Source organism: Saccoglossus kowalevskii, chromosome 2, assembly GCF_978046115.1.
Source record: "Saccoglossus kowalevskii chromosome 2, keSacKowa6.1, whole genome shotgun sequence".
Lineage (NCBI taxonomy): Eukaryota > Metazoa > Hemichordata > Enteropneusta > Harrimaniidae > Saccoglossus > Saccoglossus kowalevskii.
In genome coordinates this window covers 7385740-7398007 of record NC_140642.1, presented here as the reverse complement: position 1 = coordinate 7398007, position 12268 = coordinate 7385740, and the positions used below count along the sequence as shown (strand labels likewise).

The window sequence follows — 12268 nt, the reverse complement described above, 5'->3', positions numbered from 1 at the left end:
ATTGTAAAGGACTACTATATGGGATCCCACTTGCTGGTGTCAGCAAACTTAACACGTACAAAATGTTGCTTCCCGATTAATCACCATGACATAACTTTCACTTGTTACCCATATCGAAAATAATGCATTACAAAATTTTTCTAATTACCTACAATATACTAGTATTTTATGCCCCAGCTTTGGTTACTTTTTATTTTACCTTTCTTCTCGAGTTATATGAACCAACTCGCAAACTTTGTTTAAACAGTTTCGTCTACGAAAACACCTATTTGTTTCGGATAATATGCACTTTCACTAATGCTGCGCAAAAATTATGGAATGACCTGTAGGAAGATTTGATATATATCTTGGAACAAGAAGTTCTGTTCAATCGAAATAAAAGCCCAAATCGTTTTGGGAGGTGACTATAACAGGTTTGACGACTTTAATGAGCATTCATAACATTCAAATAATTCTAATCTCGTCTTACATTTGATTTGTCGTCGCCATTATAAATCAGTGTCAGCATCCTCTATTCCATGTTTTTTGTCATATTACCTCAAACCTTGCAAATAGAAGTATGCATAGAATCATAAGAAGAATCTGTGTGTATTGCCGTGTGATAAATGTCATAAAAGTGATTGACAGGTCATACTTGTTTACAACTCTGGAAGGACAATTGGAATCTACCAGGTGTGCTTGTGACTTGCCTACGCGAGACAGCTGCTCGCAAGACCACATTCTGATTGGCTCATGTGGAAACCCAGGTGGTGTACCTGAATCTGGGCCATGTATGCCTATAAATTGGGTAGACTGGATCCAACTTTTCAACTGAGTACCCTGTGTGTTGCTGCTGCTATATTGTGAGACAAGTGATACAGGCTTCAACCATCATTCTGGGAAACTTGTATGAACTGCTCTGCGATCTCCTGCTATCAGTGGTGCCTCTGGAATAACAACATTCCTCTGCAAGCAAGACTCCTGTATTTCTTCGTCGCTGTGTTGCTGAAGCCATTGACTGTTACCCATATCTACATCCTGGAGCTGTGAGTTATCACCAATGCACACTTCCCTAAGCAATCCACTATAATTTTAGCGAATTTATTTATTGTATTTTTTCGTGCTTTGTTTCTTGCAACTTTTTTGAGAGGTAATAAAGCCAGGAGCTTTAACTTGATATTTTAGTGTATGTGTATCTAGCAGTGACAGAACGCCCTGTCCAGTGTGAGTTCTTTGGGTACCCCTCTCAATAGCAATAAGAAGGCCTTACACTGTGACAATCGGCGAACACATGTTCAAGTTTTCTTTAGCAAAATCCCTAATTTTCAAAGTTAATGTTACTGGAGGAAATATTGCCTATTCTAATTCATTTGTGGGAACAATCAGAATCCAGTCACTTTCCAAATATCCAATCATATCATATCGAATTTCTATAACGCCTTTATGATGAGGAGATTGTCACAAACTCACACTCCGGCCATACATGCCCACATGTAGATTATGATGTGAATATATTCATACGCTCACACTCCTGTTATACATGCCTACATATGAATTATGATGTGAATATATTCATACGCACACACTCCTGTTATACATGCCCACATGTAGATTATGAGAATATATTCACACGCACACACTCCTGTTATATATGCCTACATATGGATTATGATGTGAGTATATTCATACGCACACACTCCTGTCATACATGCCCACATGTAGATTATGATGAGAAAATATTCACTCGCACACACTCCTGTTATATATGCCTACATATGGATTATGATATATTCACACGCACGTACTCCTGTTATATATGCCTACATATGGATTATGATATATTCACACGCACACACTCCTGTTATATATGCCTACATATGGATTATGATGTGAATATATTCATACGCACACACTCCTGTTATACATGCCCACATGTAGATTATGATGAGAAAATATTCACACGCACACACTCCTGTTATATATGCCTACATATGGATTATGATGTGAATATATTCATACGCACACACTCCTGTTATACATGCCTACATGTAGATTATGATGAGAATATATTCACACGCACACACTCTTGTTATATATGCCCACATGTAGATTATGATGTGAATATATTCATACACAAACACTCCTGTTATATATGCCTACATATGGATTATGATGTGAATATATTCATACGCACACACTCCTGTTATACATGCCCACATGTAGATTATGATGAGAATATATTCACACGCACACACTCCTGTTATATATGCCTACATATGGATTATGATGTGAATATATTCATACGGACACACTCCTGTTATACATGCCCACATGTAGATTATGATGAGAAAATATTCACATGCACACACTCCTGTTATATATGCATACACATGGATTATGATATATTCACACGCACACACTCCTGTTATATATGCCTACATATGGATTATGATGTGAATATATTCATACGCACACACTCCTGTTATATATGCCTACATATGGATTATGATGTGAATATATTCATACGCACACACTCCTGTTATATATGCCTACATATGGATTATGATGTGAATATATTCATACGCACACACTCCTGTTATATATGCCTACATATGGATTATGATGAGAAAATATTCACACGCACACACTCCTGTTATATATGCCTACATATGGATTATGATGTTAATATATTCATACGCACACACTCCTGTTATATATGCCTACATATGGATTATGGTGTGAATATATTCATACACACACTCCTGTTATATATGCCTACATATGGATTATGATGTGAATATATTCATACCCACACACTCTTGTTATATATGCCTACATATGGATTATGATGTGAATATATTCATACGCACACACTCCTGTTATATATGCCCACATTTAGATTATGATGTGAATATATTCATACGCACACTCCTATTATATATGCCTACATATGGATTATGATGTGAACGTGTTCACATGCACACACTCCTGTTATATATGCCTACATATGGATTATGATGTGAATATATTCACACGCACACACTCCTGTTATATATGCCTCCATATGGATTATGATGAAAAAATATTCACACGCACACACTCCTGTTATATATGCCTACATATGGATTATGATGTGAATATATTCACACACACACACACACTCCTGATATATATGCCCACATATGGATTATGATGTGAATATATTCAAACGCATACACTCCTGTTATATATGCCTACATATGGATTATGATGTGAATATATTCATACGCACACACTCCTGTTATATATGCCTACATATGGATTATGATGTGAATATAATCATACGCACACAGTCCTGTTATATATGCCTACATACGGATTATGATGTGAATATATTCATACGCACACACTTCTGTTATATGTGCCTACATATGGATTATGATGTGAATATATTCACACGCACACACTCCTGTTATATATGCCTACATATGGATTATGATGTTAATATATTCATACGCACACACTCCTGTTATATATGCCTACATATGGATTATGGTGTGAATATATTCATACGCACATACTCCTGTTATATATGCCTACATATGGATTATGATGTGAATATATTCATACGCACACTCTCCTGTTATATATGCCCACATGTAGATTATGATGTGAATATATTCATACGCACACTCCTATTATATATGCCTACATATGGATTATGATGTGAACATATTCACATGCACACACTCCTGTTATATATGCCTACATATGGATTATGATGTTAATATATTCATACGCACACACTCCTGTTATATGTGCCTACATATGGACTATGATGTGAATATATTCATATGCACACACTCCTGTTATATATGCCTACATATGGATTATGATGTGAATATATTCATACGTACACACTCCTGTTATATGTGCATACATATGGATTATGATGAGAAAATATTCATACGCACACACTCCTGTTATATATGCCTACATATGGATTATGATGTGAATATATTCATACGCACACACTCCTGTTATATATGCCTACATATGGATTATGATATATTCATACGCACATACGTCTCGTTTCAGTCATACACTGCAGTAAAACTATTACGTATGTCCATGTGGATACTGATCAACCATTTTAGGATATTCTACATCATGTTTACTCTTGCCAAGATATAATGTAAGGATTCTATATACCGTGTAAGATCGCAATTGACCAGATGCATTTATTACTTAATCAATAAATAACAGTTTACAGTTTCAGTTTTACATGTAAAATAAATTATTCGATTTCGTATTCAAATACAATGGAAAATATTTTCAACTGCACACCAATTTTTTTATTGTATACAGGATGTCCAGATAGTTAAAGACTAAGATGAAGATAAGATAAAGTTACAGACATAAACAAAGATGGCGATTTTGACTGTTGCGCACACCAACTAGTACACCCAGGTAGCTTACCAAGCTTTAATTAGGTAATTTATTGGTGTTTGGAAGGTGTCGAAGGTACCGCCTACGGTAATTAGTGGAAGTGGCGCCCAGGGCAAAACTCGCACATGCGCGGCGCGAAGACTACCGCCCTTTAATTATTAAACTTTAATCTTGATTAAGTATTAATCAATCAGCCCCATGTGGTAAACAAGAACACTTGATATATTTATTTCACCTGTGATAGCACTGTGGTATATATTCCTTTCATACAGGTCACGTCATGTTGACACCACATATACGCTCACAATTGAGTTATAACTTTGTAGACATTTTAGTTCAAACCTTGATTCAAACGAAACATTTTGCAAACTTGAAGGAACACTCAATCTAATTTATGATGCAACAGTATATTGTATTTACAACAACAATAATACCTACGGTTTTGAAAAAATGCCATACTGTAACGATCGTATTGACACGGCAAGGAATGTCGACCTTTGACATTGGCAGAAAAGTGGAACGACCCTCGTGTGTAATCATCCTGATTATCAGTTATATCAATAGTCGTTTGTGTGCCGTGAGTTGGTATCATCCTATGCTACCAACATGCCGGTAAGTTTAGTTGTACTATATGATTACATTTAATTATGCTATATATGTAATATACACTCAATTTGACGATTTTAACACTTGGAACCTTCAGCTGTGAACTGAACACTTTAAATGACACCATCATTTTGAATGTAGCTGAATTGAATGTCCATGTAGACACAATAAATGTAGACTAACACCACGGAGTATGCATTCAATCAGCAAAACATACATACTTATTGTATGTACAGTGATTCGTTCCAGATGTACCTTCAAAAGTGCGCTGTGATTCGTTCCGGATCATACATTCAAGGGCGTACTGTGACTCGCTCACTCCAGCACTCGCATACTGCAATATACAAGATCTCCGCATTGTTACATGGAGACAAAATCTCAAAAACTTTGGATCAGATTTTGATCAAATTTAGTACATATATGCTTTTGTGAGCATGTCCGTGTCACCTTATTGAGTTTGATTTTTTTTTATAAAACCCCAATGATTGCTTATATTCTGTTTTCACGAGCGAGCTTTGAAATATCATCCACCTCAGAATACGACTGATATAGGCTTAGTAATTTATTTGTGTCGGTGGGTTATTTATATATATTTGTCATTATAAGAGTGAATGACGGTGTTTTTGTTTGAACAGGAACTATTATTATTAACATTCTGTATGACATGCTAAGTGAGAAATAAGTTATGGGCGGTGGATATCAACATGCATTCAGCTTTATTAGCATTAACCCAGTTTACAATCGGTTTCACGTCATTAATCCCCATAGTCAGTCATGTGGGTATGCTCTGTATGTCATAGTTCAGATGATTCCTTTATTTTTCCCGCCATGGCATATCAATCACTCTTTTGCATTATAAGATGGTTTCTGATTGGGTATTTTTCTCCGTGTCACTAGGTGATCAGGCGATACTAATTTGAATGAAATATGGAAATGAAATTGGGGTTTCATGTCACCAAATGTTTGTTTTGGTGGGTATACAGCAATTAAATGCTCATTCAGTGACTTGTAAGCAGTGGAATATTTCACACAAGTAATGTTTGATTATTGTGAATAGTAATGAGTGTTCAGATATTATATTTAGACTAAAAGTTCATGTCATGCATAAAACATGTCATGATCAGTGGCGGCGGCATGGGGTAGTTGATGGTAGTTGACGTCCAAAGGTCGGTTCTTTTTAGCATTTCAGCGTGGTGTGCGAATGCACCTAATTTGAATTTAAACAGACGATAATAACGATTAATATCTCGTTTGTTTTAGCGAGTTGGTTTATTAGAACGGTTGAAATCTGGTAGACCAGTTATTGGAGATGGTAGCTTTGTTTTCACATTGGAGAAACGTGGCTACGTGAAGGCTGGGCCTTGGACGAGTGAGGCTGCTTACCAGTATCCTGACGCAGGTCTGTCTTTATCTCGTGGAATTAGGCATTCGTATGTCATTCATCTGCTTTCTGGGTCATGATGACAAAGCAAATCTGGGGAATGCAATACCACGTTATTATCACGTTCTAAACATGTGTACAATGTACTATGTTCGGTCTGACTTGAAGAACTTCTATAATTTATTGTCTCTTGTCTTTGTATTTGTACAATCCGATGATAATGTGAATAAATATATTGTAATTATTTATACAACGCTGTCATCTCACGTGAAACACAACATTATTGTGTGCATGTCGATTTTCTATATCTGAAGGCCACAATTTAACATAAACTCTGGCTTTATCATTTGTATTATAAAATGTTCTCAACACAACATATGTCGACCATTCTTTGGTGATAAATTAAGTCATACAACCTTGATACTACCAACAGAATATTATTTTAGAATAATATAAATTATAAAACATACCTAAAAGCTATATACATATACAATTTCCTCTAATTACATTTAATTAATCTAATGTCTTCGATTTCAGTTCGACAACTTAGTCGTGAGTTTGTGCGTGCAGGTGCTGATGTAGTGCAAACATTCACATTCTATGCCACAGATGACAAACTGCAAGACAAAGGATTGTCTGGTAAAAATGTATCCAAAGATATTGGCAATCTTACGGTAATATTATTAAAACGCATTTGGAAACCACATTTTCTGAATTAGGATGAATATCTGGATGGTGGTGGATAGAAATATTAGGAATACAGACGGGTGATTTGAGTGGAAACAATTCAATTAAAAATAATCTTGACTACAAATGTATCACATGCATCTTACATTTGAGATAGAAATTAACAAACACAACACTTTGTTTATTTTAAGTTTTATTTGTATGACCTATATCACATTCTTGAGCGATTTGTGTTACAGAGTAAACAGATAAACAGTGCTGCATGTGACATTGCTAGAGAAGTTGCAGACGAGGGCGATGCGTTGGTATGTGGTGGCATATCACCAACACCTGGTTACATAAAAGGTATCGGAAAGGAAGCTGTACAGAAAGAGTTTGATAAGCAATGTGAGGTTTTCATTGAAAAGGATGTCGATTTTCTATTAGCTGAGGTGAGTAGAGAAGGGATTATTCCAGAACCTGCCTTTGAATATCCATATCAGATACCTTGATAATATCCTTCCTGTTCTATGGATGAAAATATCGGATACTTTGCCAAGTGTACATATTAAGTTTACATTTACATATGAAGAACTCTATAACATCCTCCTTCTATGGATGCAGTTAGCAGATATCCTGATAGTACGAATATATTAGGTTATACTTACATATATAGACCTTTGTAACATATTTCCTGTGTGTTTAACCATGTTAGATATCTTGACAGTATGGACATATTAAATTATACTTACATATGGAGACCTTTGTAACATATTTCCTGTGTGTTTAACCATGTCAAATATCTTGACAGTATGGACATATTAGGTTATACATGTACTTACATATGGAGACCTTTGTAACATATTTCCTGTGTGTTTAACCATGTCAGATATCTTGACAGTATGGACATATTAGGTTAACACTTACGTATGGAGACCTTTGTAACATATTTCCTGTGTGTTTAACCATGTCAGATATCTTGACAGTATGGACATATTAGGTTATACTTACATAATATGGAGACCTTTGTAACATATTTCCTGTGTGTTTAACCATGTCAGATATCTTGACAGTATGGACATATTAGGTTAACACTTACATATGGAGGCCTTTGTAACATATTTCCTGTGTGTTTAACCATGTCAGATATCTTGACAGTATGGACATATTAGGTTATACTTACATAATATGGAGACCTTTGTAACATATTTCCTGTGTGTTTAACCATGTCAGATATCTTGACAGTATGGACATATTAGGTTAACACTTACATAAAAAGAACACCTTTCCTCTTTCTGTGGATACAAATATCAGATAAATAGCGGCAGGACAATGTACCTTTATACTATGACAACATGATGTATTGCTTGATTCAGTTTTTCGGTCATGTAGAGGAGCTAGAGTGGGGTATGGAAGTCCTGAAAAAATATGAAAAACCTGTAGCTGCAACTATGAGAATCTCAACAATAGGAGACATGAATGGAGTTAGCACAGCAGAATGTGCCATCAGAATGGCTAAATCAGGCATGGACATTTTTTGCTATTGGGTAACGGGGAACTGAGTTAATTAATGAATTTGTCGCTGTTCAATATACATATCATCTAGTAAATTTGAGTATGGCATTTCTTACGAATATCTGCCTTACAAAATACCGACTGCTCATTGTTCACATTTTTTATTGCAAACGTGAGCTTAGAAATTGACACATTTTCTCTTGGTAGTCGACGATATCAGTAACTGTTGTTTGTTACTTTTCTTTCTGTTTGGTAATTGTTTGCATTTAACGTTTACACACATTTGCTCATATCATAGGTGCTGATGTGGTAGGCATAAACTGCCTATTTGATCCAGATAACTGTATAAAAACTATGAAAGTAATGAAATCTGCATTAAATGAAGCTGGATTGAACCCTTTTCTGATGGCACAACCAGTTGGGTTTCACACACACGAGGCCAATGAACATATTGACGGGTATATGGCGTTACCAGAATTTCCATTTGGTAAGATTATTTAACAACTATATAATACCAATATTAAACCAATTTATATATGAAATATCACACGACTTTCGCAGTGGTATCCATGCCAATGTCCAAAGTGATGTCATCGATATAGAACATTTGACTGTTATTATTGAATGAGATGCAAAATTTCATTGATAAGTGAGAATTTTTAAAACAAATAAGAACAATGTCTATCCCTTCTATGGCCGGATATAAAATAATATGCGTGAGCTTATAATCATCACATCTTCTTCTCTCAGCTTTAGAATCTCGTATAATAACACGGGCTGAAGCACACAAGTTTGCACGTGAAGCCTATGAATTAGGGATACGTTACATTGGAGGATGCTGTGGATTCGAACCATATCATATCAGGGCGATTGCAGAGGAGGTGTGTACTCATTCTTGACTCCGTATATTATGTAACTAGATTACTTAAAATTTCACAATTTGATGAGATGATTATATCTGAATGTTGAGTTACTATAACTGTAATTACTATTACACAACTTATTCCATCAGCTTGCAGAAGAAAGAGGATTCCGTCCACCAGGTCATGATAAAAACTCACTATGGGGGAAAGATATAGCACAAACTAACTATAAGATCATGGTGCATAGGTAGGTAATATATATATATATAACATTTGATTGATTTGAATGTTGTTTGGAATGGAATGGGGATGAAAAACAGAAGATACTCATGGAATGCATTATATCATTTTACCTAATTCAAATCTGTTGAGAAGTATTTTGGATTTTAAATTCTGATGTTTACCACCAAATTACTAATTCATTCTGGCTGTATTTTTACAGCTCGCTCTAGTGTTTGCCCAGCTAAGGGGGAGGGGTTGTAGTCTTCAGCTGACTGCTCACTCTGCTTGTTTGTTCGCTTCTGCAGTTTTCTGAGCTGTTTGTATTTGAATCCACTTCACCCAGGCAGTATATGTTTTGTGAGAATACTGTTCTAACTAATGTCTAATAACTGTCGGTTTCTTTTGCTTAACTTCTTCAACTTGAAACAGTAGCTGTTTCCCACTTTTTAAACTCCAATTCGGGTACCTGTTCATTTTAGTAAAAACACAATAAAAGTAACACTGTTAATTTAACATTCGTGCTTACATAGTGGAATAAATATGCTATTTAGACCAACTCAATATTTATCTTTTCAGGGTAACAAAAGAGTATTGGATGAATTTAAACCCTGGCACGGGGAGGCCAGAAGCACATATTTTATCTAAATTAGATAAAATTGACGAAACGGAGTAATAGCTGACGATTTGATTTTTAATGTCATTTAAAGCAATGATTTGTTGTGTGATGATAAGGCAATACATTGTTACAATACATGATGATCAGCTAATAAATTGTAAATACTTGTACTTTAAATATGTACTAATAAAATGGAATAAAAAAAGTTAAAGCACATCACAACAAAGTGAAAAAAATACTCAACCGTTGAACTATACAGAATTCGTATAGAGAAACAAACCAATGAAAATAATTGAGATATTAAAAAACAACAAGGACGAAACCAGACTGTACAAACTGGCTGGCACACTACACAAATTGGGCCCTTGGTATCATGAAGCGATGTCAAGTGCTGTAAAAAAAAGAGTTAACACACGTGGCACCCGTATAAAGGTCTACATTAGACAAGTACATTGAAACCATCTGTAATCATATTTGTGACATTGTTATTGTATATAATATCTGTCAAAAGACCTTTTGAATGTTGAGGTTAATCGTTCGCTACAAGAGATACTGAATTGTTTGGAACGTCTAGTTACAAAAAACGAATACGCTCATATTTTAGAACCCATGTCCTAATTGTAACTCGATGTTCAACTAGCAGTTAATAACTTTGAGTTACGGGCAATAGATTTATTGTTTTGTTTAACGTTCAAATTAGTTCACCGCCATATTGTTTCGAAAACCGAAACATCTACCAACTTGAAGGGCGGTAGGCAAAAGCGCATGGGTTAACACAATCACTAATAAAAAGACTGTGTCCCATCAAATAGATTTGAAATATGTTCGAAGTTACACTTCCGATGGCTGCAATAATTGTTAAATCGGTTAAATGAATGCAAGTATAAGTGGCACCATTATCGTTTGGCACAGACTGGCAGAAAGCCAGAGTGTCAGTGGAGTTTTATCTGGCGGTACATGTCCCCATATTCGTCTGGTTGTTTCCAACTGTCCTCTGTCATTTGAAAACATTTAATACAAAACAAATTCACGCCTTCATGAACCTGTTGCATATCGTACCACATTTAGCAACGGCGAGTGAAACCTCAAAAATATTCACAAATAAACAAAAAATGACAATAAATAAAATATGGAAATTGAAGAATGAGTCATAGTGCCAGCAATGTTAAATACTGATACCCACGTGGATGTAACGCACAGTCAGGTGGCGTACAAACGATAATAAAATAAATGCGTTTACATTGTAATTTACCGAAATAGTTTCAAGTCATATTCAAGATTGCTGCCCCATATAGTAGATATTGGTAATTTAATCGCATTTAAACATTTTATTATCACTATTACGTCAGATGACAGTGGTGTAACATTACTCGACAGACTGTTACCAGGCCCGTTGAATAGGGGGTCCGAAAACAACAATAAATGATATATTTGATGTGAAACGCGTGAATTTTATAATATTCAAAAAGTGTGTTTGAGCTCTGTTACATACATTTTTATATTCTCGGTTTTAAATTCAATTGGTTTACTTTGTGTTACGTTGGTAAGTTATTCCACATAACATTTTTGAACTATTTTACCATTTTAGGGAAGGGGTCCTAGGCCATTTCCCACTCACAGACAAACACACCCACACCCTTGATCCATTACGGCAAAATATTGTACACAAAAAAGACAAGACTGTACGTATCTTAGCATTATTGTCCAAGCATTTTAAGGTAGAATGCTACTCACGAGCTTTTTTGCTCTTCACAGATGTTAGCGCATATAAAAGTGGCACAAATTCATGTCGAAATCTGTCTACAATTATTCATTTTAGTATTAGTCAATTTTGTATTATGTAATTTTATTTCTGTACAGGGCCTCACCACATCGTACAAAATGTAATGGGTAGAAAAGTGCATATCACGTTTTGAAAACAATACAACATCCATGTAAACATATGGTACTAAGTTAAGCTGGATACATATTTATCTCGTCGCTTGAAAACTT

The 12268-nt window shown here is 35.2% G+C and overlaps 1 protein-coding gene across 1 annotated transcript; it reads left to right on the top strand.

The window, feature by feature from the left end:
• The first annotated feature begins 5013 nt into the window (after window positions 1-5013).
• Window positions 5014-10416, top strand: LOC100372908 (betaine--homocysteine S-methyltransferase 1-like). Its single transcript, XM_006814116.3, has 9 exons — window positions 5014-5019; window positions 6274-6412; window positions 6932-7068; window positions 7321-7512; window positions 8437-8584; window positions 8874-9062; window positions 9326-9456; window positions 9588-9685; window positions 10237-10416. Exons 1-9 carry the CDS (start codon window positions 5014-5016, stop codon window positions 10331-10333), a joined length of 1137 nt encoding a protein of 378 aa, XP_006814179.2. The 3' UTR covers window positions 10334-10416.
• The last annotated feature ends 1852 nt before the right edge of the window (window positions 10417-12268 follow it).